Raw genomic sequence first — 27,957 nt, 5'->3', positions numbered from 1 at the left:
GCGGCGGCGGGGGGTGCTGCTGAGCCCCGGACAGCTGGAGGGGGTAAACAGGGGAGGGGGCGGGGGGGCACGGCCGGGGCCTAGGCCGGGCCGCGCCTGAGGGCCCTGCCCGCGCCCCGGGGACGGCGCCCGCCGCCTGCGGCGTCTCTCTGGTTACCCCCCCTCCCCTCCGCTCGGTTCCGTTCTTCCCTCCTCCCCCCGCCTCGCATGGATGGAGCCTCGCAACTTCCAGCGCCCGCTGCGTCCGCACCCGGGAGGCCTGACAGGTAACGGGCCCTCCGGGCCCCGCCGCCCCCGCAGCCCCTCCTCCCTGTCAGCTATCCCCCCCACAGCCCCTCCTGCCTGTCGGCTATCCCCCCGTACCCCTTCCCTGTCACCTACCCCCTCCCCTCCCCGCCGCTTACCTCCCTTTTTTGTCAGTTTTTCTCCCCACACCCTCTGCTTTCCCCCCTTCTCCTGTCAGTTACCCTCAGCCCAGGCCCTGTCAGGTGTTCTCCCCCCCACCATCTCCCTGCCAGGGTCGCCCCCCCTGCTCTTCTAGGAACCTGACCCTATCCCTCTTAGGAAGCCCTCCTTTATCCAACCTTCTCCCCCCCCCACTCCCCCAGATCCCTCATTGCTGTTTCCCCATCCCTTCTGCTTGCCCTCCCTCTCTTACCAAGCACTTCTTTCCCCCCGCCCCCAGCCCTGTCGATACCTGCATCCCCTGGCTGGTACCTGCCCCCCCTGCCAAGTTGAGCCCCCGCCTTTTGACTTCTCTTTTCCCCCTCCCACAGCTGGCACTGCCTTGTCCTCACTTTCTTCTCCCTTTTCCGAAGGGCTGCCTCTCCCCTGCTCACCTTTCCCTTGCTAAAGCCTTCGTGTGAAACTTTCCCCTGCCCCGGTGGGTGTCCTGCCGCCCCTTTCCTTGGAGACGTGAGCCTTTCCCCTTCTGCCAGAGTTTGCTGGCTAAACTCCTTCCTGGAGCTGCTGGCCCATGTGAGTCTTGGCATCGAGCTGTTACTTGTGCTGGGCTGAGGTGTTGCATCTTCCCTTTCTTCCTGTGGATGGCCGTGTCAGCTGGAGAATGAAGGGTAGAGGTAGGATGGCAGCTTAGAGGGCTGCTGCCTGAGCTATAATCGCCATGTGGGCCAGCATCTCTGGGCATATCAAAGTTTCCCTGACACTCTTGTGCTGGGTCTGTCTGTTCTCAGAGCCTACCTCTTCTCCTGTCCGCCTCTGTTGTAAGCAGCTCCTTCCTCTGTTGTTGAATGGCTCTGTGTTCTGAGCCATCTGTCCTGGGGAGCAACTCCTGCTCCTGGCAACTCAGCTGTAGAAAAACATTCTTTTTATGAGGTGTCTGTTGTTAACCAGGTCATTGCCTCTTGTTTCTCTTGTTTAAAAAAAACAAAAATCTACCTATCTATATGTATATATTGGAAATATGACCTCTTGGAAAGTCAAGGTAAAGAGGATAGAGAAAATAAGTTGTGAGGCTAAAGAAGCCTGCTGACTTGGGTCCCAGGTGGTATTTGGATGGGTGAAGTAATTTATAGATGCTTAAGGGAAGGGTCATAGGAATCTTCCTTCAGGATGAGTCGCATATCTGCAAAGCTTGTAGTGTGCAGAGTGCTGCTTTTTTTTCAATGACCTTGAGTTTAGAGACTGAGAAACTTGGGAACATCCAAACAGTTAGGAATTGGATTGCTTATTTAAGATTGCTAATTTAAGAACGAGTCCTGCTGCTTTGTGGAGTTTCTTCATGTTGATGGAGCTTTTCTGAAGGGCACTGGTCCCCAGGTTTGAACTTTGAAGCCCACATCTGCAGGGTGCTTCTCTGCGTCAATGTGTTGCTGTGTGTGTAGTTGAGGTGGTGGGGTGCGCGTAGATGGTTCTACGAGGGGAAAACACATTCAAGCAAAGGAGCAAACCCCCCAAATCCTAGCTGCGTTGGGACCATTCAGTATTAAAGCGACTGAATAGTTTGTGTTATCAATGTCGAGGATTTTTTTCCCCAACTTCGAGCAAGTCTTTTAGGAAAATTAGAAGAGCCAGCTGGGGAAAGCCAGAGAATTTTGTTACTCCCCTTCCTCCCCATATCCTGAAGCACCCTTTGAAAGCATACTTTTCTAAGAGCTTAAGAGGCTTTTAAGTTACTGTCAGTGTAAATACAACCTAGCAGATTTTGAGCCCACAGCCTGCAGAAATCTGTGGCTTGTTAATTTTTGACTGCAGATTTAAAGGCCAAATGTTGCGAAAGTTCTTTTTCTGCCTCTGGAGCTTTGCATTGCAGGAGAGTCCACGAGTGAACTGCAGCTAACTGCGGGTGGAATGGTCCTCTTTATGCTTCAGGGTGTAGTTTGAGAAGAGGATCTTACTGTGGATGAGGTGACAGCTTTAACCGGATCTCAGGTTTTTGGTCCTGTCTGGGATATTCCAGGCAGCTTTGGAACAGCAGGGGATGAAGAAAGGTTGTCCTTGCTTGGAATTGAGTGCGGAGATGCTCCTGAAAGTTGATGGAGGCATGTGCTCCAGTGTCATCTAATAAATGGCCAGAAAAGGTTATGATGATCTCTTACGTGTAGCCAAAGTGAAGCTGCTTCAGGGGTCATCACTGGTAGTAATAGTGCAGATTTATCCTAAATTGTTCCTTGTCTCTGGGACTTAGTCGTCTTATTTCATCATGAGTTGGTTGTGCAGGTTTAATTACAAGGCAGAGAACTGCATGAGTGGTTTAGGAAACAATGTATCTAAAAGTGAACAGAATAGGGTTTTGCTGAAAGGAAAAACCAGAGGTTTTGAGGAAAGAGGAACATCCTATACCAATTTACATGCCTTTAGTGGTAACAAATGGCCAGGCTCTTTGAAGGGGCTTCGTGATTGAAAGCCTTTACATGTCTAAGAAACCCGAGGCGCAGTTTATTCTTCTCTGATTACTTATATTATGTGTTCCAGGAGACCTCCAAATCTTGGGGGATTTTATGCTTTATGCCAGGGTCAGTTTCTGATGTAATTGGAAACTCTTGATCTACAGGTATAATGGTGTGGTCAGTATAGTCTTCAGCATTAAAAGCACTTAATGCTTGTTTCATAGTAGGAACTCTACACGTATTAACTCGAGAATTAGGTAACTATCATATTCATGGTGAATGTAAGTCTGGGATTGCGACCAGTTGTGGCTAATGGACAAAGTCTGACCTGGAATGAGAATTTGGGACTTCTTAATGCTTTGTCTGTGATTCCATGATAATTTAAGGTTGCCGAATCCTTTGCAGCTGTGGAATACCTGTTGAGCAACAAAAAATAGCATCGTGAAGGCAAGAAAGGCTCTTTGAGTCGTCTTGGCCAAGCACAGACGCGTATTCTGGGAGGCTTTTAAGCATTTTACAATATTCAGTTGCCAAACCAAGCCCTGTCTAGGTGAGAGAGACACCTTAGGCTCATACATTCCTGTTTGACTGTGCCTGTCCTTTTTTTTTTAATGATCAAATACTAAAAAGCATGCATCAGCATCTATATAGTATATGGTATGGTATGTTTAGTATGGTATACTAGACACTGAACAATTTGCTAGCATAGCCTTGGATGCTTGTATTAGTACGTTTAAAGTCAGTTGTGCATCAGATGTTTTGTTTTAAACTGTGGCTTATTCTGCTTTATCAACCAAAGGGCCGATTTAATGGATTATTTTCTTGACCTGTGTCTTTTAAGAAATAAAGGTAAGATGGGTTGATCTCCTGTTGAGACCTGCTGAATGATGCTTTGATGAGAGCACTTCTGAGATACCACAGCTGACAATGACCTGTCCAGAGAGCTGGGAAGCTCCACAACACATCTGTAATCCTAAAAACACTCGCAGAGATAGCAAGGTCCTGTGTATTGCTGCGCTCCCCCAGCCAGCGTGTGTTTCAGAGTTCCAGAAGGGGTAAAATGCTGTGGCAGAGGACACTTAGTTGGAGAGCAAGAGAATTTGAGTCTCTCTTAAGGAGTGGTAGGTTTGGGGGGGGCTGGATGTTCATTCCCTCTAAGCATCCTGTTCATACAGTCAAAGAGTGGATTTGTAGTGTATTAGTGGGTTAGCACTAAGTTATTTAGCAGTAAACTGGTTTCTTGGTATGGATTATTTATGTCTGTAGAGTATGGGAGATCTGTCTTTCCATGGACATGCATTTCTCTATGTCTGTCCTTCAGGTCATTTGGTGCCGTTTCTTGCTAGATAGGAGTTGAATAAAAAGAAATTTTAAATTAGCTATAACTAGAGGTAGAAAATCTGACAAAAATACCTCCAGGGGTCTTAAAAGAGCAGTGGGGTATTTGTCAGTTGGGAGGTGACTGCCTGCTTGGCTCTGGCATGGTATTAGGCCTCTTTGGGGTCCTAAGATCAAAAGAAAACTAAACTGCTCTTAAAGAGGAAGACAAGCAGTCCCTGCCTGGCAGGGAAGAGGAGGGGTTAGCTGGATGCCCCTTGGAGAGGGGCAACTGTGGACAGAGTCTGGGAATGTTGTAGGGAAGCACTAAGAGGAGTGGAAAGCAGCAGACGAGACTGAGGCGCTGAGATCTGTTGGAATATTGTCTCTCGTGTCTCTTTATGATGTGCTTTGGGTTAATGGATTATTCACTTCTCTGGAAAAAGTGTTTAACTGTCATCAGTCACTGGTCACAGGTTGCTGCAGAAAAGTGCTGTGTGAGGTTGGGTGGCTGGTGTGTTTAATAGGGCTATGCGGGGAAGGAAGGGAGCCTTGGGATATAATCTTAAGGGTGAGAAGATCTTGGGTTTTGTACAGTGAGTACCGGAGTCCTTCGCCTGAGGGGTGAGCTGCTGAGGCGTTGCAGAGCGATGGAAGGTCTCTCTGCCCTGTTGCAGCTATGGATGGAGAAAAGACTTGTGTATCCTGGAGGGTTTGTTTAAGGAGGCCAGTCTATGGGGATCCAACCTTGGAGAAGGGCAGGCGGAGGCTTGTTAGCTGGAAAGAGTGTCTGGAGAAACTGGAGGAGAGAGATCGCAGATACCATTCACCCCTGCATGTTCAGTCTATCCAAACTTGAAGCTGCTTTTTGAGCGAGCAGTCCTCTTGTCTCGCTTGCAGAGCTTCGCCGAAAAGCATGTCTGGAAACCACCTCCTTGTGGCAGCGTCTTCAGCAGTGTAGCTTACTTAGCCCAGCTGGCACGTTTATGCAGGGCTGGCCTTGGGCACAAGTAGTGATGGGTCTGTCCTGGTTTCGCGTGTTTACCTCTGAGCTGCACAGTCAGCAGGACCCACCTGCCCTTGTGCCGAGGCGCTTTGCTGCAGGTGCCTGCTCCTTCTCCTTCCCATGCTTGTGAGCTGCTCGTAAGGGCAGTTGTTGTTGTCCGCTTATAGACGCTGTCTCCATAAACAGGCAAAACAATACCTATGCTAAGCTCATGTGGAAAGCCAGAGGTTAGGTATCAAAATCTGATAGCTTAATCATCCTACTACAAGAATTAGTGTGAAATATTGATGATCAAATGCAGTCACAGTGTTGCCTCTTGCTGTTAAGCCTGGCAGTGAAGCAACTATTACTTAACATGAGAGTGAGTGAGGTTAAAGATGCTTAAAACATGATGTGTCTTCCAGGGCATGCATGCTAGCTTTCCTCGTGCTGCCTCTGGAGTAATAGGAATGGAGATTAAATGGACATGATGGACAAATACATACACACTAGCTCAGTTTCAGGCTGGCCAGTGGATTCTAGGGGAGCCCCAATTTATGCACAGGTGATGGGGTCCAAAAAATCTCAGCTGATTACCCCAACGTCTGGGGGTGCCAGCTGAGCTTCTGCCATGGTGAACTTGAGACGTGTGGCAGAGGACATTGGCTTACTGGATACGTCTGCTGCAGAAAATAGTGGTGAGTTTGGGCTACTATGTGTACATCTGGGCTTTGGATCGGTCCTGGGGAAACTATGGCCTCATTAGCCCTCACTGGGCACGGTGTGGGAGCAGGCTTGCCGTGCAAAGTCCTCCCATCGTCCCGACCCACCTTGTGTTCGAGGCCTGTGCTCTCGCTATGAGAATTTTATCAAATTTTTTCTCATCTTAAGTACAAAATAGGACTGGAATACAACTGTGAGGGCCGCTTGTCTTCTGCTGTCTGCAGTAAGGGACGTTCATTTTCAGAGACCTACAAACAGCTGTGCCTTTTCTCTCTGTGTTGTATTGGAGAGATCCTATAGCTACCCTAAAAATCCTACTTTTCCGCTGTGAGAAAATGCAATCTTCAGTCTGTTTGTAGGGCTTTTCTAGCTATCTGTGGGCCTCGTGATGTTTCTGTGTTCACTGCGGAAATGCGTAGAGGAGCCAGCTGCGAGAGGAAAGCAATCCGAAATTCCACTTTGGACGCACTCTGCTTTCTGTGAGGAAACACGAATTCTTGGTACTTCTTACCCATGGAGACGCTAACAGTTTTTTGAAAGCAAATGGAAGCTGAAGCCTCGGGGTTTGGGGGATCCTGGGGTGCAGGAGCCTCACGGTTTTGCGGTGTGGTGGAAGCTGCTGCACGGCCCAGAAGTCGCTGGTGGTGGAAACCCTCGCTTTGCAGCAACCTGACAGACGAACCGGGAGAGAATCAGGCAGGGTTTGTCAAAACTTCTGCCTGCCCTCAGCGGAGTTATTTGTTGCTGCGTTTCTGTGAAATGTTCTCGTTTCAATGAATCAGCATTTCCTCATTCAAAAGAGGACTCGTCTGAAAATTTTGGCTTGTTCTGCTTCTGAATGCTTTTAAAGACGATTTAAAACTGCTGGGTTACATAGGACAAAATTGGTGCTTAATTTTTTTTTTTATTTTATTTTAAGAGAACTGTAGAAATATCAAAATGGGGCAGTGCAGGACCTGCGGTAAATGAAGTGAATTACATCATTTCTCAGAGACTGACTGGTCCTTTGCTAGGCAGCCTGTCTGGAGCAAGGTTGTGACAATCACTCTGCAATTTGAATGTTTTCTGGTAGATGTAGCTAATTTTATGGGGTTTAAATTATTTAGGTTAGTGCATTAAATATGGAATGCCGTTAAGAGTGTGAAAAACTCTAGTTTCTCCTGGAAATACGACTTTAAATGATCGCCTTTTTTCTATTGCTAATGTAATTTGGTGTTCAGATGGCAGTGTCACCTGATGGTTGGCTGTTGTGATTTCTAAGGAAATGCTCTTTTTGATGCTGCTTTTTTGGCTGAGAATCAAATGTAGTAAATGAGAGAGAAGAGGTGGCCAAGAATATCGATGCCTTGTTTATTCACCATATCATAGGTCTTGATGGTTGTAAAGTTTGAGGAAAGTGAAATTGGACATGAGTGGACATGTAATGGTGAGAGGCAAGCTGTGAAACAGGATGCTACCCTGGACTTGCAGGGTCTCTGCTGGCATAGAAACATGTTTTTTTTTCTAGGCTGATGTAGTCTTGGAGTCTTGCTCATTCTGAATTTCTCTGCAAACCGGGGATGGCCTCTTAAGTCAGGTGTTCTTCAGTCTTACATTGTTCCTTCCCATCCTTGAGTTTCTTCAAGGAGCCTTTATACAAAACTTTCCAGTTCTTAGCCACTGAAGGTTTTAGGGAAAAAAAAAAAGGCTTAAGATTGTATATGAATGACCTAATACGTTTGTATGCCTGCCTTTGTTCCCTCCCTGTTCTGTCCTGCAGGTAATTAAATGTCCTTAGTGTGGATCTTTGCTCTGTTGGCATGCTTGGATGCACAGCAGCTCTTCCGATAGCTTCTTTTCGTCTGCCCCATTGCAAGAAGATGGCAAAAGCAAACATTACCAGAGACATCATCCACAGACAGATCAAGGTATGTGTTAGCCCAGTGTTCGCTTGTGTTGGGTGGAGAGATGGAAAATCAGTGTTTATGCTGGATTGGGAAATACTCATGTTGTTGCCTTTACTTCTGAAAAGATCTCTGCTACTTACGTATTGATAAGCTGTACAGGAAGCTTAAGAGAACAAACACATAGGACCTGTCGCTGTCCTTAATGAAGAGCTGGGATGAAGTATGGCATAACAGGAATACAGTTCTCACTAGCAGGAGCGCACCGTGCTAGTTTGACATCAGCCGGTCTGTTCCTTTTGAGTATAATGTTGAAGAGAGAAATCTGACTACTTGTGTTTGGGCACCATAAAGGACCCTTAGCTAGCTTCCCTCATGAGTTTTCTGTCTGCTGCTTTGTGTGTTCTCTTCGTATGATCTTGCCATCAAAGGTATTTTTTGACTGTAGTGAAGCTAATGATCTCTGTCTCAGTCTCTTTCTGTCTCTTTTTCTTTAAAGAGTGGTGTGTTGCTTCCTTTGTGTAGGGAAAAACTTCTGCGGTGGTCGGATCAGGCATCTGATGGCTGCGTTTGTGAAATATCTCTTAACGTGAAAGGACTAGCTACAGCAGACACAATAGGCAATTATTACTTGGACTCAGAGGCCTTAAAAATCATTTGCAGCTTTGCTGATAATCAGCATTCATGAAAGTGGTCTGGTAGTGGCCAGAATAAGGAACTAGGAGCTTGAACGCTCACTTCACTTTGCCGTTTGGTACCAAACTTTGTATTATAATCTTATAATTTAATCCATGTGCAAAGATTTATTTTGCTGCTCTAACAAGGAAGGGATGGTTCTGTGGTTAAAGCGTTAGCCTGGGACTTTTTCACACTGTCTGCTCTGTTAGACTTTCATGTGTGACCTTGGGAAGGTTGCTAAGTCTGACAGTTCCTTGTAGGAAAAGCAATATCCTACTGCACAGACCTCACAAAGCCACTGAGGTTGCAGTAGCAAGGCAATTATAACTGCAGCACCTTGCTGTCCATAAAAATATGTCAGGGGGTTTGAAGTTTATAATGGAAGTTCCTACAAAAAGCCTGTTTTTTTGTGTTTTTTTGTTTTGTTTTGTTTTGTTTTTGTTTTTTCTCCAATCTGCTTATATGTGTCTCCATTTTATTTTCGAATAGCTTTTGCTGTGTGGAGTTCGTTACTTAACTTTGGTCTGCAGAGTTGTAATGTAGTACTAGTTCTTTGTGTCTGCTTTGTGGCTACTAACATGTTCCTAGTACCACCAGTGTAATTTTTGACATCAGGGTTCTCATCTATAAATGATGATAATGAAGGCTTAAGTTGTCTTCGGCTGACTATAGCATGGCATGGGACAGGACCAAGGCTGGATCAGGTCCTAGGAAGGAATCTCCTTGGACATGAGATGTTCCATCCAAAATATGACTTGCATTCCCTTTTCTTCATGCCTGCCTCTGCAGTTGGCCTTCTTTCATCGAAGCCATCTGCTAACGCATCTGTGAATCCTGTGAGATCACAGGGGAAACAACTGTCCTGCTTTTCTTCACCTTCATTTGTACTGACGCAGTTCTGTGGCAGCTGTTCTCTTCCCTGTAGAACAGGCTGTGCTGTGGTACTGCAGCTCCATGCTCCTACTCAATTTCTGATGAAATAAGCCATCTCTAAAGGATGCTGTCCGGTTACATTCCCAAATGTTTTGCCCCATGGTGGTGGTGCTTCGGGACAGATTCTGTGTAATGGCAGACTTCTCCCAAGCATCTGTGGTCTAGTACTGCTGTCCTGCTTCTGAAATCCTTGCCAAAGGATAATGACAGGCATTCCCAAGCTCTTCTGTATCTTCCGTTTCTGGCCCAAAGTAGGTAACTTATTCTGTCTTAGTGTGGGCCTCTCAAACCTTGTCTTGGCTACCCAGCTGGAGCCTGGCAAGCAGATAAACATCATTTAAAACCAATTCAGGGGCAAGGATTACAAACTGCCTACCTGGAGATGATGCAAATGGTGTCTCCCTACTAGAGGACAGGTACCTGATGCTATGGACACCCCAATACCTGGCAGGCTCCCTGCTTGATTTTTAAAGTTCTTGAATCTTCTCTTAAAGGGGAAAAAAGGAGTGTTTTGTTTGCTGTAGTCAGTGTGGCACTTGTTTGCTTTGTGCAGGAGAGGGGTGCGCTGGGCTTTGAACGACACTATCATGTCACCGATCCATTCATCCGACGCCTGGGCCTAGAAGCAGAATTGCAGGTAAGTGAGCGGTGTTTAAAGAGCAAACTGAGCTGCTTGTGGTACAACTTCCTGCAGAAAAGGCAGCGTGCGGGAGTGTATGGAATTCTCTCTCTTGTATGGCATAGATACTGATTACTTAGTCCCCTAAAGTGCATTAGAGCCAGGAATAGCTCAGTGAGATCTTGTGTGAGCTTTCTGCGTTACCTAATGCACCTACAAGAGAGCCTTTAACGAGTGTGCATCAGCTAATCCGAACAGTGGTGCCTGAAGAAGGCGACTGTCAACTGTTCAAATTCAGCTCTAATGCTGAAGAGTGTAACATGTTGCCTAAAAAATAGGTTGTTTTACTGCAGTCTGACACAGCTTAAAAAGATCTTAAGATTGTCTTGGTTTGGGGGAGGAAAGGATTCTTTTGTCCCGCTTTTTCAATCGCATCTCCCCTATCAAATGCTACGTAGTGCTGCCCTAGTCTTTCCTGGTACGGTTGTTAGTTAATTTGGATGAAGATGGATGATATAGTCACCCAGCAGCAAGGTGCTTCTAAAAGAGTTATCAAAAGTGCATTTTCCCTGCGTTCCCGGAGAACCTGTACATGTAATTTGTCAGCCTAGCCAAGGGCTTTTGAAGCAAAGTCACCTTTCCGTGTGTACAGCAGGATTTCGTCTGTAGCCTCTGAGACTAAACTGCCATTTTATTCAACACTACATTTTTCTTTATTTGTTTCATTTTGCCTTTTCTACCCCAACTGCACATGTCTCTCTTTTCTGGAGGTGCTTATCTGCCACGTGGGTGTTTTTTTGCAGGGTTGGAATAAAAAAAAAAAACCTGCTTGTATTGGAACAAGTTGTTATGTGTGGGGAGCTCACTGTGTCCTTGTCTTAGAACAGCTCTGTTCGATAAGTCTGAAATTTGTGTAATAACTGTTTTCCCTTTTTTTTTCTTTCCTTCTCAGGGTCACTCTGGGTGTGTCAACTGTCTAGAATGGAATGAAAAAGGAGAGTAAGTATGTGGCTTGATTTGGGGGATCAACAAACTGATAACCCCAGGTTCTCCCAGGAGTAGGATGTAGGTCATCTTATGATAAGCAACTGCTTCCCAGTCCTGGTAAAGTGGAGCTCAGGCTCAAAGTTTTGAACTGTAGTAGAGCTCACACTTCAAAAGAAGCTTTATTTTGTTAAATATATCTGGATATTATTAGAAATGCCCCTTTAGTAGAGTTCAGAAGGGAAATGGTCAGACTAAGAAGTCGAGACTGAAGGCTGCTTCTCTTCTCTTAAGTGGTATTATGGATTATAATGGATCTTTAGGATTTGCCCAGCTGGTAGTGACATTTCCCCACCCCCTCACCGTGCTGTTAAAAGCTTCTGCTGGGGGGGCCAAATATATAAGGCAGGAAGGTAGAGCATTTACCCCTCTCTGCAATTTTAGAGGGAAACTAAACATAAGAGTGTTTCTGTTAACCAAGTGGAATAAAGAGTATCTACATGAGAAATTACTGGATGGAAGGAGGAGCGTGTATTTCTTGACATGCTTTTTACAAGATCCAAAGTCTGCTGCCTGATACTCTTCAGAATTATTTGCCAGTGAAAAATTTCGTGTACTTGAAAGAGATCTGGCTACAAGGAAATAAGTTTAAAACAGCTGATGGTTGCAGATGTCAAATTCTTTTGCTTCAAATGAAGATAGATGTACAAGGCAAACACCGCCTTGCAATACCGCTGCCACACCCTACGCTTTAAAAGCAGCCTGTGAATCACTAAATGAGGCCTGGCTTGGGACTGCTTGGGCACATCCAAAGTCCAGGAATGAATGCCTTGGCTTGGGATCGGGCATGATGTGGAGCAGTTAATGCAGCCAGGCTAAAAAGGAAAATGGAGGCCCTGCATTTTGTTCTTGACCAAGTCCTCCTATTGTTTTCCCTTGTGCCATTTGAATCTGTGGTGAACTGGTTCAATGAGTTAAACCGATGAAAAACACTCGCTTTATTTTCTATGGAGTTGATTTTTGGCTGGTTTAGCTCCCTGAGCTGGCTGAATGGATTGGCGCATGGGGAGCAACAAGAACACATAGCTGAGGAAGGAGAGAGGAAGTAGGCTTTTTAGAGCTGAATTAACTTAATGGCTGTCTGTGGTCAAACCACTCTAAGAAATTGGTCACAGCTTCGAACAGAAGAATACATGATGCATACTTCTCTTCTGTTTCTTTTAGCTTGTTGGCCTCTGGCTCTGATGACCAGCATACCATTGTCTGGGATCCTCTGCACCACAAGAAACTACTTTCTATGCACACAGGACATACTGCGAACATCTTTTCTGTCAAGGTATGTGATTGGAAGTAATAAAGGGCTGACAAAAACAGCAGCCAAAGCAGCAAGAGAATAGATCCTTGGTGGGAAACGTTTTCCTGCAAGCAATTTCTCTCCTGAAATAATTTAATATTTCTAATGTTGAGAAATAATTGCATTAAATCTAATACCTGTTCCCAGGCTTATCTCGTTCTCTCTGTAAAGTCAGAGGGAATGGTTGTAACACATCAGGATGTGTGATGAAGAGACCATTTTCTGTGCTACTATAGTGGGTGACTCTTGAGTGTGCGCACTGGCATGTGTGTGGTGTAGGTAATAATGTGGGTCGTCCTGTGTTCCTAAAGCAAACTGCTCTGTGACCTGCCAGGACAGCTCAGCGATGCCTATGTGAGCAGCCTCAGCACTTCTCAAGTTTGCCTGTCAAATCTGTCTCCCGCAGTTCTTGCCGCATTCAGGTGATCGGATCCTCATCACAGGAGCTGCAGATTCCAAGGTGCATGTCCATGACTTGACTGTCAAGGAGACCATCCACATGTTTGGAGATCACACCAACAGAGTTAAGCGGATTGCCACAGCTCCCATGTGGCCTAACACCTTCTGGAGCGCAGCAGAAGACGGACTAATCAGGTACAGAACTCTAGTTGTTCTGCCCCAAAATTAATTGGATTAGGATCCGTTGCAGTATGTACTATGCACAGATCTGAAGAGAGACTGTCTCTATACTAAAGAGCTTAAGCTAATCTCTTCCTTTCCTGAAACTAGAAGGATTCATCTTGAAATGTAGACTCCTCTGATAAACACTCTCCTTAGCTCCTCTGTTTTCCCCCCACTGAAGAGGGAGGCCAAGAAGGGAACAGCTGTGTCAAGTGGAAGAGAGATACAACACCGAGCAACGTTTCCCTCCAGAGTCACTGAGACTCTTAAATGAGTGATGTTACTACGAGAACTGTTCCCCTCTTAATACGAGCTACTGTTTGTGAGATCATGACTTGGAGTTTAATTTGGAACTTGAATAAATCTGTGCACATTATAGAGCTGGTTTTAATGGTTATCCTCATATTGAGGCCTAGTGTATATTCTACTGAGCTGCTTCCAGTAATCTGTGGCACAAATGACTGTTGATGTTGTTAGTGTCATCTCTTCATGCACAAGCCAGATAATTAAGTGTAGGTTGCTACTGAGCAGTATGAATGTGCTGTTTTGAGTGGTCTTCAGTTTGGTCACCATGGAAAGCTAACCTCTCTCATTGCTGCTTCTGTTTCTAGTGACTGCCTGACTCTCTCTTCCCTTTGCAGACAGTACGATCTGCGGGAGAACAGCAAGCGTTCCGAAGTCCTGATAGACCTGACAGAGTACTGCGGGCAGCTGGTGGAGGCCAAATGCCTGACGGTCAACCCCCAAGATAACAACTACTTAGCAGTAGGGGCAAGTGGACCCTTTGTGCGGCTGTACGACATACGCATGATCCACAACCACAGGTAATGGCAACTGGGCCTTCTGAGCAGACATCAGCGTCAAAGAAATTTGTTCAAGGCTCTGGTGGGAAGGAGGAGTTGCAATGGTGTGGCACTCGCTGGTCTCACCGTGCAGTTTTACCCAGTCTTTTCTATCACCCACAGAATCTTTCCAGTATCTGAAGGGCACCTACAAGAAAGCTGGAGTGGGATGTTTTACAGGGGCATGTAGTGACAGGACAAGGGTGAATGGCTTCAAACTGGAAGTGGGGAGATTTAGATGAGATATTAGGAAGAAATTCTTGGCTGTGAGGGTGGTGAGCCCCTGGTGCAGGTTGCCCAGAGAAGCTGTGGCTGCCCCATCCCTGGAAGTGTTCAAGGCCAGGTTGGACGGGGCTTGGAGCAACCTGGGCTGGTGGGAGGTGTCCCTGCCCAGGGCAGGCTTTGGAACTTAGATGGTCTTTAAGGTCCCTTCCAGCCTAAACCATTCTATGATTCTTTTTTCTCAGTGCGAGGCAGGCTTATGACTGCACAGCTGTATAGGCATGAGGCCTTGCCCTTGTGTGAACAAGGAGTGTCAGCATAGATCAGGCTTCCAGCAGTTGAATGCTGTGATTATAAGACTGTTCTTCTTTCTGGCTAGAAAAAGCATGAAGCAGAGTCCTTCAGCTGGAGTACACACATTCTGTGACCGGCAGAAACCCCTCCCGGACGGTGCGGCACAGTACTACGTGGCAGGTATTGGAACCTGTGCTTGGGGTGACCGATAGGACTTTACGTTAATGCATAAAGAAGCAGAGTTCTACCCATCACACAGTTTGGAAGTCGTCTTCTCTGATACAGGGATGTTCTGTGGAATTGCAGATTATTATTATTGCTGTGAATTCTTGCTTATGTTACCTGCCCGCTTTCCCTGGTATGGCAGTGGTGTGTGTTGGTGTGCTGGCCTTACTACTTCTTGTCTAGCGTAAATGTCTTCTTGTCACTTTTATTGGAAAGCCAAGGATTGGATGATCTGGGTGCTATTGGCTTTCTCCTGGAACTGGTCCCAGTAAGGCTGCTGTTCAAAATCTTTTTGGCACAGAAGAGAAGTGGCTTGTCCTCATCCTGCAGATGAAGAACCGGCAATGCAGTATCTGGGCAATCTAGATGACGTTCTTCTCCAGGGCTCGTTATTTACTATCTTTTTTTCCCGCGAATGTTTGGGTTTTTTAACATATCTTAGACCAGCTTGTTCAGCAGACCAGTTTTGACAGTCTTGCTTCTGATGAGTCCCACTAGAGGATTTCTTGGGTCCCCTGAATTGGTCATGCAACGCATCTGCTGTCTGAAGCAAAAGAACCTGTGTGTGAGCTGAATATTTAGGAGCCTTGGTTTGGTTGTGCTAAGGGCTTTATTAGGGAAACCTGATTAGAGGGTTGAAGATGGAGGTATTTGTTTGCAGATGGCCACAAATTACAGAAGCCAAATCCGTAGTGAATCCCTAAAACTGAGATTTGCTGGGTTCTGCAGACTTCATTGTCAGCAAGCTAGTTATAATCCAGTCTTCTCTTCATACGGAGATGGCCTTGCAGAATTGATACCTAGAAGTTGTGAAAAGGCAGCTATGCACATCTGCGTGCTTTGGTGGCTGATGGAAGGATTCAATAAACAGCAGCAGGAAACGGAAAATCACTTAGGTGCCTGCGCTTCATGACATTGCTCTCCTAACAACCTCTTGTAAAAGGGAGCAGCTGGGGTAGGACAAAGACAACGGTTACTAGTTATGCTAATAGTTACGGACCTCTTCTCTCCACAGGGCACCTTCCAGTGAAGCTTCCAGACTACAACAACCGGCTGAGAGTTCTGGTGGCCACATACGTCACCTTCAGTCCTGATGGCACTGAGCTCTTAGTCAACATGGGAGGGGAGCAGGTAAGAAGACAGCTAAAGCTTGGCAGAAAGCTTCACATTCGGTTGTGTTTGTTGGGTCACTATATGTTGTTGTGCATTCTTGAAAACAAGTATAGCAACTTCTCTGTGGGTAATATGACTGATTTTTAAACTGCTTTCTGATTCATTCAGACCAAATGCTTGGTATTAGGGATTTTTTTGTTATGCTACCACTGATCAAACTTGAACCACATTCTGTTCTGGTTTTTGAATTCACATTTCGCTCTCTGGAAGAGGGGGGGAAAAAAACAGAGTTCTGGAACTGACCTTTGCTGACCTAGGAAGGATTTCATAACTCATTCTTGAAACATCACACTGCTTCTGTAATAGAATCTAGTGAATAAGGAACTTACAGAAGCAAAGGCCTTCACCTGGAACATTGATTGCTTTAATTTTAAGGGCTGGGTGATATTCATGGATCTTTTGTAAAGCCTATCAGTGAAATGAGAAAATCCTCCTGACAGCATTAATCAGCATGGATTAAGCAGGAACTTTGCTTGTGGGCAGGTTACTCTGTGGTCGTCCTCCACAGATCTTTCTCACACTTGCATTCATTCTCTTTAAGAGAAGATGCTGAGTTAGATGAATTGTAGGTCTGATCTGAGCTGTCAATTCCTATACCGGTACAGTTTTAATGTAGGGCTTCACAGGGCTGCTTTCGAAGTTTCTCAGGAAATCCTGGCTTCAGCTTAGAGAGACTTTTGCCTTGATATCGCGTACTGCCTCTTTTCTGCCAATAGATGTTTGATTTCTTTACGATCACTGTGTTAATTAAGTAGTTAAAACATCTTCTTTAAATAGCTTTCTGAACAGGTTAGTTTGTGGTCGGGTCATCTTTTAAGTTCTGTAGGTGTGGAGAGGGCTTCCTTACCTCTTGAGTAAGACAAGGCTCCTATTTCTCAGCATTGTTCTTTCTGACCCCAGTGCTGGAATGGAACATGCCACTGGTACTGCTGTCATCCTGTGTGTACGTGTCTGTAAACAAGATTCCTAGTTAGAAAATTGGAAATAGCAAACCACAAATGTGGCACCGTATACCCGTCTAGTCCTGTTTTATTTCTGTGACTTGAGCATCTGTGTTTTGCTGACTTTTTTGTCTTGTTCTCTTTCTTCGTTCCTTAGGTCTATTTGTTTGATCTAACATACAAACAGCGACCATACACTTTTCTTCTCCCAAAGAAGTGCCATACTTCAGGGGGTAAGTATGATGCTGTCATGAAAGTGAGTGGAAGGCAGAGTGAAATAATGTGCTACACAACTCTCTTTCAGGGTGCAGCCCAATCTGGGCAGGCACTAGGAAAATGAAGTAGGGTGGCTGTTGCTGGGCTGTTTTCATACCCTAAGTTCTAAAACTCTTGTACAGAGTAACAAAACGTGTCTTGAGGGGAGAAGCGAGCTGTTGAGGTGTACGCCTGTGTGAGCTAAGGAGAACGTTTAAAGCTGTGAACAAAGGGTAAAGTAGACTTTGTAAAGTGATTGAGGTCCTGGTATCCTGCCTTCGACTAAGGGGGAAAACTTTTTGGACAGATGGAAGCGGTATATTGTTTTTATTTTTTTAAACTTATTAGTAAAACATAGAATACATCTGTTATCCCCTTATATACCCATTAGGGAGGAGACAGAACAATCTCTTCCCTAGTCTAAGAATCTGGCCTGGCACTAATATCCCTCCTGGTGGTGAGATAGTTGAATCAAAAAGTCGTTTGTTTGACGAGTAAGCAAATCCAAAAGCCTTTTTATTCCTGGCCTTGTTTCTTACAGGGCCTGTTCGTACACAGATACTGCAGGCAGTATGCAACGTTATTCCCCGGGCAGAGGCTGACTCTTATCAGGGAGTGTTCCCTGCTCAGCCCGTTCCCTGTTCTCGGAGCGCTCTGGCAGAGTTTGAACTGTGTACTCAGCGCGCCTTAGGCCTTAATCTAACATGCACATCCTGGTAGCAAATCTATGCCCTGCCTGCCTTTCTCTTCTGTCTTGAATGCATGTGGGTGATCTGTACTGTGGTAACTGGTGAGGTCACGCTTTAAATGGCAGGACAGCATTTGAACAGGCTCACAGTGGTGTGGTTGCAGCAAACGCTCCACCCTGTTGGGCACAGAAAGTTCAGGCAAAGGCTGTGAAAAGGCGGTATCAGTACAAAGGCTGAACTTCATGTGCGTGCATGTCTCTGCACACTGAAATCTCTGAGCAGCTCAGTAGACTGGTTGGACAGTGTCCCCTGGTTTCCTAACCTGTGAAGTGGCCGCAGAAACACTCCCAGGTGCAACATAAAGGTGGTTTGTAAAGCTTGAAGCTGAATATTTTCTACAGAAATGGCAGATGATGTGCCTGCATGACCTTCAGAGGGTTACTTCAGCTTGTAACCGCTCCTTGAGCAGTAGGGTAAGAAAAGAAAGAAAGGAAAAAAGCATCTGGAATTCCTTTACTGGATTCCTCTAGTGGTTCCCCTAATCATCATTGTTCTATTAAATGTTCAACAACTTAGCTCTTTATCTGAGATATTTATTCTTTATCTGAGTGTATCTAAAATACGAAGTTACTAACGCTACTAAATGCTTCTGCAGTTTTAAATGTCAGGCTTCTGGTGATCAGTCAGATACTCTGATTATGGCACAGGCTCAGCCTGAAGGCAGTTCAGGCCGCCCTCTCCGTCATTCTATGTGTATCTAGTTTTCTGTTCTAGAGTTGGTATTGCGAAGGATACTGCAGAGGTTTTGTAGTAAGGCAAGTCAAATCCAGGTAGCTGGAGGCAGGGGTGGAATCATGGAAGTTTTATTTCTGCTCTGAATGGGGCTGTGGCCTTGGCTTGGCTCTGCTGTAAAATAAAACCCTGAAGCTTCAGATATTAGTTTGTGTAATCTACATTGATACTTAGCATGCCTGTATTTGTTTTTTCCTTACTTTCAGAAGTGCAGAACGGAAAAACCTCTACCAATGGAGTGTCGAATGGCATCCATCTCCACAGCAATGGCTTCCGCTTGTCTGAAGGAAGAGCACATGTGAGGTAAGGGGACAGATTTACCTGCATGGAAGCCCTACAGCTTTGTTCATGTCCTCTTCCTCTTGCCAGGGTTAGGTGCTGCTAAACAAGGTATGAAGGGCAAATCCATTTGGTGTTTTGACTTGATTGTCGAGTGGCCTCTGTCCTAGGAGCTGTATTTGCTTCTGGTGCGAGGGCTATGAACAAGAGTCGGATCAGGCAAGAGCATCCTGGGAGAACATTATCTATGAGGATTTTCCCCCTCTGATGATGAATTACTGCAGACAAAACTAAGAAATGACTTTTCAGGGCTGGAAGCAAGGTGTTCTTAGTTGTCCTGAGTGGTTGTTACTTCCTGGCCTGCAGGAACTGTGTCTTGGTAAATGGGAGAGGCTGTCATGTCAAGAGAGTCTTGCTTCCTCTTGTCATTTTTTGGGGTGCTTGCCTGCTGCAAACTGAACTGAAGTGACCAAAATTGCTTTATGACAGTGACACTGGAGTCATTACTCCTGTAGTCTGCATGCAGCTAGGAAGGGATGGAGAGCCCACTTCCATAGTTCCTGCTGCTTGTTTGCTTACTTGCTTGCTTTAAGAGCAAAATTTAGGAAGCAGAAGCAGACTTCAAGCACATCTTGCTGACTGTTTTTCTTCCAGCTGATGAGATGTGGTTAAAAGTCAAGACACAGTTGCTTAATACCATATATGGGTAGTCTAGGTTCCACCAGTCACTTCGTTGAATGTTTTCAGCTTGTTTCCTCTAGATGGCCCCTCCACCACAGCAGCAGAGATGTTGCTGGAATTTTGGGTTGCTGAGCCATTGGCCTTGTGCAGCTCTGTGAACTCGGATGCTTGGTTTCCTTCTGAATTTGCATTCTGTTATACATTGCTAAAAGAGGATTGGAAATGTTGTTTATGCAGTCAAAGCAAAGATGTATTGGTGAAGTTGGAGGCATTAGATGCTTGAAATACACACTGTTCAATTTTGAGTGGATGTCTGTATATAAAAAATGGAAACAATCAAATGATGGTCAAAAAGAAACCTTCCTCCTAAATTCAGGTTATTCAGGTACATGATCTCTTTTGCCTTTTCCTGAAACTTTTGGGATTAGCTAATGCTTGCTGGGACTTGCTAAGCTGGAGCAAAACACTGCAGTCATTTAACTGGAGTTAACAGAACATTAGCATGTGAGACCTACTTGTGCTTCTTTCTTCTTTCCCTTCAGTCCCCAAGTGGAGTTACCTCCATATCTGGAGAGAATCAAGCAGCAAGCCAACGAGGCCTTTGCTTGCCAGCTGTGGACTCAAGCCATCCAGCTATACAGCAAAGCAGTCCAGAAAGCCCCCAACAATGCCATGCTGTATGGAAACAGAGCTGCTGCCTACATGAAGCGCAAGTGGTAAGGAAGCAGAGAATATCAGAGAGTTTAGCATCACGCCTGACTTCCGAGTACCCTGTTGTCCTTGTCCACTTGCGAAGCACCTGGGCTCCCTACACGTGAAGCAGGGTTAGGGTTATTGGATCAAGCTGTAAAGTGGATCACCTCTGGCACAGAACATGGGGATGCACAGCAGCATGTGTTGGAGAAATTACAGCCACAGATACTGCATAGGCAAGCACAGCTGATAGTAGCTCATCATTTTGCCTACTGGCATGCTGAGTAATGTTCTGTTCCTTTCCTGTTTAAAAAGAAACCAAGAATCCACTTCTGAGTAACAGCATTATGAGTGTTTCCAAGAGTGTTTGTGTTTCTTTGGATAGTTCTGATATGCGTTAGAGTATGGCTCTAAATCTGCCGTCAACAGATGAGGTAATGGTTACTATGCTTTATAACTTCCTATCTCATGATACAAGATTGTTTGTAGGATTGCCTGGAGTTGCTTTGGTCGCTGCTTTATCCAAGTAGCTAGTACTGCAGAGAGTCAGATGTGACCTGGTGGTTCCCGTGCTACCCCAGCTAACCCACACTCCCCTTGACTGGAAACAAACCTCTCTGAGGGATCTGGGGAGGTGGCAGCTGGTGCCTCCGAGTCTGAGGGAGGTTCTGTCTTGATTGTTGCAAAATGTGCTGTTAGCTTGTGCAGTAGGCAGTGTCTTCTCTGACCACTAGCCAGAGCTGCATCTGCAAGATACAGCTGAGTTATTTTAGTATCTGTCCCCTTGAGCAGAGTAAGACTGAGTAGCATGACTTGCCATTAACATATTTAAAATAGCTGTGGTCCTTCATCTACATTTGCTTTGTGAGGATATCCTTCTCTCCCTGCTGAAATCCACAGTATGAATTCTCCCATCTTCTTGCCAAGATAAAGAGCAGCCAGCAGTTGTTGTGACTCTTGGTAACTGGCCTACTGGCTGTTTTGCAATAGCGGAGATTTGGGAGCTGCCTCAAAAAGACCTCAGTGTTCAGAGGGAGAAGAACAATAGTTTGGGATTAAGGCATGGAAGACAGAAGCTGAGTGCTGATCTCATGAATGACATTTTTCTTATAGGAATTGTTTTTCCCGAAGGATGTTGGCAGATCTCAACCTTTCTGTGTGTCAGCTAGTGCTTTGCTACAGTTTTCGGTAGCAGGAAGATGTGACAATATATGCGTGATGGGTTTCTGTGGCATGCAATGATTAGAATTTAAATAGTAGTAAACCGGTACCTTCTCAGGTGCAGAAAAGACAGGGCACTTTTCTGCTCAGAACAGCTACTGGTGTATGGCAGAAGGTGGCTGGGATGTCACTGAGAAGGAGGGTGAAGCAGTTGGACAGTGACCCACACTGCACCACTGTGTGTCTCTAAGGTGTCCATGTTCAGAGCAGGAACAGCTCTGGGCCACCCTGCAGAATACTGCAGGTCTTGCTTCGGCCTCGTTCTCGGAATAACAGAGAGATTGAGAAAAAAGGAAGGTCTGTAATTTCCTAACCTCCCCTTGCTCATCTCCCTTAAGATGCTACTCATACTCTGCAGCACTTCTAAGGCTGTCCTTTTAAAATTTGCTCATAAGAGCCAACTGCATCACTCTCCAGATTGCTTTTAGCAGTCTATGTTGACAGTACTTAGCTGATTTCTAGTTAGAGCATTTTTGCACAAGCTGAGTCAAACCTGTAACAATGGGAGAAGTCGGTGCCTGCTTTACATCTCAACATGTACCTTTTCACACCAGTCTGTTGGGCTGTCTGACACTGGTAGTTGAGGGTGAAGGATTTCTGAGGGTGGCAAAGCAGCCAATAGCCCAATCAGCTCTGAAAATGTGAGACACCCGTCTGTCATCATGACAGGTAACTTGCATTCCCTCTTTGAATAGAAGTGGCCTGATGCTGTGCATCCGGCCTCTGGGATTAACACAGATACACCACTGCAAAGACAGCCCTCAAGAACCATGTTTCTTCTGCTCTGCTGCAGTTCTTATGGACAAGGCGTTCCACTTTCTGTACTGTGCTAGCAAGCTGTCATATGTGGCCGACATCCACCTAGATGGGAGGGAGCAGTAGGATGCATGGTTTGCAGAACATGCTTGCAGCACTGCGTAAGCACTGCTTAGCATGTAACCCAAAGATTTGGAGCTCCCGTTAATGAGTAGAGACACAGGAGCACCTCTTCCCTGACAAAGACTCCACGGGATCTAAAACTTTCGTCTTATGGGAGGTACAGGGCAATTCACCCCCTTCCCCTTGGGACTGTTTCAGACTTTAGTAAGTGCAGTGCACATAGGTTACAGGTGTGAAACATTGTTGTTGTTATTATTAGCCATCATATGGAGACTTGGCACTCTCTTAAGACAGATTGTGGTGCCTCTGAAGAGTTTGGGCTCAATGCTGGTACACCAGGCGTGTCAGCCCTGGCTAATTCTCAGCTTCTGTCAGTCTGAACTGAATACCAGCATGCAAGGCTTGTCAAGTCTCTCCCGCTTCCAGAGCACCAGCAGATGCATTCTTATTCCCACAGCCATGGAGCTTAGGGAAATCAAGTGTAGTCTCCAGTAACTGTAAATAGGATATAAATATCCATTATGATACCACTCTGCTATAACGCTCGTTTCTAAACTTCAAGTTTTTTCCTGTAAAGGTGGGAAAAGACCATTATGTGTCCATCAGGGCTATGGAGTGTGGTGGTTCTGTAGCTCCTTCTTGAGGGCTACAAGTGGCTGTGGCTGTGGGCAGGGAAACATGCTGCCACGCTGTGCGTCCACAAAGGGGCACGCGTGAGCTGCCGTGCTCTGCCGAGGCCCTGCTCGCCTTGCAGGAGAGGCCTTGTGTCTGCTTGGCCAGAGGGCTTGTGCATCCTCCATCTTCAAAGGACTTCCCTAAATGTGTTCTATCAGGGAGCTGTGCTCTGTCGGATTTAAAATGGCAGGTCAAGACTTGCTGGGCTTCCCTGCGTGGTCATGTTACAGGGCTGCCTGTATACGCGTGGAGGTGCATTCGAGAAGCTGGGCTTGGTCAGATGGTGCCCCTGGGAAACAGCAAATGCTATTAGTACGTGAGCTTGTGGAGTGTCTGCTTGCACAGAGAGAGCTGGAAACAGCAAGCTTTGGAGGGAAACGAGGGCTGGGAAACAGTAGTGGAAAATGTACGCTGTTTCTGCTCGGGCTATGTAATCCAACCCTCCCTCTTCTTCAGGGACGGGGACCATTATGATGCTTTAAGAGACTGCTTGAAGGCCATATCCCTGAATCCATGCCACCTGAAGGCCCATTTCCGTCTTGCCCGCTGTCTCTTTGAACTCAAGTACGTGGCAGAAGCACTGGAGTGTCTGGATGACTTTAAAGGGAAGTTCCCAGAACAAGCACATAGCAGTGCCTGTGATGCACTAGACAGAGACATCAACGCAGCCCTCTTCTCCAAGAGTGATAACGGTGAGTGCCAGTGTTCAGTGTGGTTCTTCAAGGTTATACTAAAATCTAATGATCGGACGAGGATTTTTCTCCTTAAACTGCCCCTCTGAAGTAAAGCTCCAGCTACTGAGAGAGATTGATTGTTACTGTGCACAAAAACTGGCCTGAGCCTGTTCTTTCCTTGCGCCTGGTTCTGGTTTCCTCTTGAGTGAGAGTATGATAAAAGGAGTCTGATGTACCCACGAGATAATCTGGAAGGAAGCTTGTGCTCTAAGCCCTGCTCCCTGCTGCAATTGACCTTAACTCTTCTCTAAAGCTGTTGGGGTCTCCTAGAGCGCTGTTTGCTTCGAACACTGTCCTCACCAAATTGTGATGAGGGAAATCTGTTGTCCTTCCAGCTGAAGACAAGAAAGGAGGTGGCCCCATCCGGCTGCGAGCCACAGGCCGCAAGGATTCCATCTCAGAGGATGAGATGGTGCTGAGGGAGCGCAGCTACGACTACAAATTCCGATATTGTGGCCACTGTAACACTACTACAGACATCAAAGAGGCCAATTTCTTTGGCAGGTATGTTGGCAGAGCGTAATAGGGATGCAGGACAGGAGTGTGAGCAACAGCAGAATGCTCTCTTCCATCGGATAAAGCCTCACGCGTAGCCCCATGTGACTGTTCATAAAATGACGCTGACAATGGTTTGCGGGGTTGAAAAAGATGACAAACCCTCCTCCTTGTGTGGCTGCATGAATAGCTGGTTCAGTAGCAGATCCACAGAGGACCCAGTTGGGCTAGCATTTCAGAAAAGCCATTTGGGATTGAAAACATGAATCCTGGGGATGGAGGGAACCAACACAGAAAGCTTTATCTGGATCCATAAGCGCGAGGGGTGGCAGCCTGCTGAGTATAGAAGCCAACTGAGATTCTCGTGTCTGCTAGAGACTAGCTTTGGCTCTGAGCTGTGATCTCCAGTCTCTGCTCCTCTCACCCTAGCAATGCACAGTACATAGTCAGTGGGTCAGACGACGGCTCCTTCTTCATCTGGGAGAAAGAAACCACCAACCTTGTTAGAGTGCTGCAAGGAGACGAGTCGATTGTGAATTGTCTCCAGCCTCATCCCAGTTACTGCTTCCTGGCCACCAGTGGCATTGACCCGGTTGTACGACTGTGGAACCCTAGGCCAGAGGTAAGAGCTGCACTAAAAGACTGTCTTGTCATGAGGTGTGACACACACCAGTCCTTCCTACTGGGATCTCTTGAGAGTTGCAGCAGCAGTAACAGTCCTTCTTTGGTCCTCGCGCTGCCTTGCTGAGTTGTCTCCCGTCTTGTCTTGCAGAGTGAAACCCTTAATGGCCGTGTGGTAGTAGACATGGAAGGTGCTTCCCAAGCTAACCAGAGACGAATGAATGCAGACCCGCTGGAGGTGATGTTGCTGAACATGGGGTACCGGATTACAGGACTGACCAGTGGTGGGGCTGGAGGCTCAGATGATGAAGACAGCTCAGAGGGGCAAGTTCAGTGCCGGCCCAGCTAAAACAGAACTGCCTCTTCTTCCTCTAATTGTTTGGCTGAAAGGGAACCTAGTTTCCTTGGTCCTGAACTTTCTCTGATGAATGACTGCACTGTTTCGCACTATGCACAGAGTAGGACAAGCTGGCAGGGGCAGGAGCGGCTGTCTCTTTAAACCATAGCCACCACCTCCTCCTTCTCCCATCACGCTACTGAGCAGCATGGCAGTGCAGTCTGGGGTTTGCCTTTAGTGGAATTTAGTCCCAGCCAGGGGTCTTTGAATTGTCTGTAAGCAGTGTAAGCTGGTGATTTTTTTTTTTTCCAGAGCTGCCGTATGATCTGGTACAGGGGATGTTGACTGCATTCATGCATTTGCAGAGGGGGTGTTAAATTCCTGAATAAAATACAAACCTAGGGCAGGGGTTATGGAATGAATTTACTGCAGTGATTTTGGTCTTGAAAACTGGACTCTGCTTTTGTGCCACCAGCCTGTCTAGAGGCCCCTGGTTTAGAGTTGTTGGCCATGAAACACCTGGTTTGTCCCATAACATCTTTCTTCTGGCTTCCATCTCTAACATGTTGTCACCAGATGTGGATGTGTTGTATTATGGACTGGATATTGCCTGTCTTGTCCCTGGGCACGTCTTAGTTGATGAATCAGTGAAGGCACTGAGTATGTGCGGCTCAACAGGGCAGGATGTGCTTGCCCAGCTCTGATACTTTCTTCTGTGGTCTATAAACCCATGGAGAAAGGTGACAGCAATGGGAGCAGGTTTGATCAGAGGCCTGGGACTCATGTAGCTAAAGCTACTGAGGAAAGGGGCTGGTAACAGCACTATTTCAGACCTCCTCTCTCTGTAGCCCAAAATGTGTGTAGCTGTATTCGCCTTCTCCTCTCCATGTCACCTGCGCTGGAGCTGAGAACGTTGCCACCATGTATATGTTGCAACTAAAGTTTCGAGCTTTTAGACAGCAGCGTCTTTGTGCAGCCAGCTGCTCTTGTCTCGGCCAAGGTGGGCCTTCTCCGCATCATTGTTGGTGTAACATCTGATGGATTAGTGGTCCTCTCAGGAACCCTCCTTCCTCTTCCCGTTCTCCACACACCGACTCTGGCTGCACAGCCAGGAGTATGCCTAGAAATGCAGCACTGTACTTCCATTCCTCCCCCTCTCGTGTAACATGCAGCCCCATTCTCCCCTCTTGCAGTTGCCAAACACTAAATATCAAATAGATCTTACGCAGCTGTGCTACAACCGAATCCGAAGAGGTTGTTTTTTCTAGGACTATCAACTAAGACCAAAGAGCCCCTGGAGATCTTAACTGCTCTGCGCTGTCTCGTATCTCTTACTGCTGAAGGTCTGAACATGCTAGCCTTGGTCCCAGGGGTGTGAGATGTGTGTCTGGGAGTGTGCGCGCATGTGTGTATGCTGCATTAGGGCTGTTCTTCCATGTGGTGCAATCCCTGGTCTTCCTGTTCCTGCTGTGGAAAGATGAGAGGCCTCCCTTTCCTTCTCTGGCTGCTTCTGGCTGCCAGGCGTTGATGAGAGAGACTGCGCAGTGCTGGCTGATCAAGGTAACTGGCTTCCTCTCCCTTCCAGAACAGTCTTTACGAGATGAGTGAGCCTTGTGCAGGAGGGAGAGAGGTCACAGAGGCTCATAGCTTGCAGCATCTCTCCAAGGACACCGTTCCCTGCATAGAGAGATCCCCCGCGCCCCCCTTGCAATCGCGGCAGAGGTAACTGGGACCTGATCTCTGCCCCTCAGACAAAGATGTCCATCTGCTTTTTCATGTGTGGGTGAAACCCAGCCTTAGCGAGCCCTGGTCTTGTGGGAGCATGCCACTTGCCACCCAGAAACGATGGGCTACCCTTGTGCTCTGCTGAGCTGTGATGGCAGACTCGCCCTCCAGCTTCTCCTGCTGAAGCAGAGCTCTCCTGGGACGGGTGGTCATTTGGCTGCTGAGGGGACATTAGTGTGTTTTCACGCAGTACCAGCGCAGTAGGTGTGACTCTTGCTCAGTTTACCTGTTTGGTTGTGTACAAGCTCCCCCACCCCAGGTGTACTCTGGCACTCAATGCTCTTCAAAACCCACAGGCAACAGAAAATTCTTCTCACTTGGGTGGCTTTTTGACATGGTCTGGCCTTTTCTTTTTTTGCTTAAGGCTTTCCTACTAGATGCATCCTCTTCCCCCCGCCCCCATTCTCCTCCCACTCAAACTTTTTTTTTGGCTTTCAGTAGACAATGTCTGCAGACTTTGATTTTTTTAAGCTGAGAGACTGAGATGGAAAGCTCTGAAAAGAACAGACCTCTCCCTCCCCATTCACCTTTTGCTGTGGCAGCTATTTTTTGTTGTTTTTACCCTTGTGAGACAGTGCAGCTCTTTTACCTGCCAGTTGCAGTGTGAAAGCTACAAGATTCCCTGCCTCTGCAGTGGATTGCTTTTTTTTTTAATGGCTGCTTTGATAAAAAAAAGATAAATAATAATGGGAGAGATGGGGAGAGAGAAAAATCTTTCTGCCTCTAGCCCCTTTTCCCCTTGTCGTGGGCAGATTACCTGCTTTGTCGCTTGTTAATGAGGAATTTGTATTTATTGGTGAAGGAAAAAAAACATGCTGGGGAAGTAGGGAAGAAGATGTTGCTTTATTGACCTCTGCTGTTTACTTCAACCTCTTTGGGAAAGCTTCTTCCTGCTCTTTCTGGTTAACTCTTTCTAGCCTGGGATATGCAGGGATGCCTCCTCTATTTTTGTATTCTAGCAATGGGCTCTCCGTTAGGAGACTAGGATTCTCTTAGTGTTGCGATGACCATGGCTTCTCGCTTTTTCAAGTACAAAAGATGATCATCTCGTAAACTTTGCCCCTGCAGTTGTAGAGGTAACACACAAGCCTTACTGCCCTCATTAGAAGGAGCAGAAAACTTGTTTCTCTGGTCCCTGGAAGAGAAAGGGTTAAGCAATTAAACAATTCTTTGTTCTA

The 27,957-nt window shown here is 46.4% G+C and overlaps 1 protein-coding gene across 1 annotated transcript; it reads left to right on the top strand.

Annotated features, from left to right (window-relative positions):
• On the top strand, positions 1 to 27,957 carry WDTC1 (WD and tetratricopeptide repeats 1). The gene is made up of 16 exons (XM_082494051.1): positions 1 to 266; positions 7,634 to 7,781; positions 9,922 to 10,005; positions 10,940 to 10,986; positions 12,196 to 12,307; positions 12,732 to 12,919; positions 13,588 to 13,770; positions 14,390 to 14,484; positions 15,545 to 15,660; positions 16,801 to 16,876; positions 18,586 to 18,682; positions 19,882 to 20,055; positions 23,264 to 23,499; positions 23,877 to 24,045; positions 24,466 to 24,658; positions 24,809 to 27,957. Exons 2-16 carry the CDS (start codon positions 7,674 to 7,676, stop codon positions 25,004 to 25,006), a joined length of 2,076 nt encoding a protein of 691 aa, XP_082350177.1. The 5' UTR covers positions 1 to 266; positions 7,634 to 7,673; the 3' UTR covers positions 25,007 to 27,957.

Source organism: Vanellus vanellus, assembly GCF_965231255.1.
Source record: "Vanellus vanellus genome assembly, chromosome: 22".
Taxonomy (NCBI): Eukaryota; Metazoa; Chordata; class Aves; order Charadriiformes; family Charadriidae; genus Vanellus; species Vanellus vanellus.
This window is presented reverse-complemented; position numbering and strand designations above follow the sequence as displayed.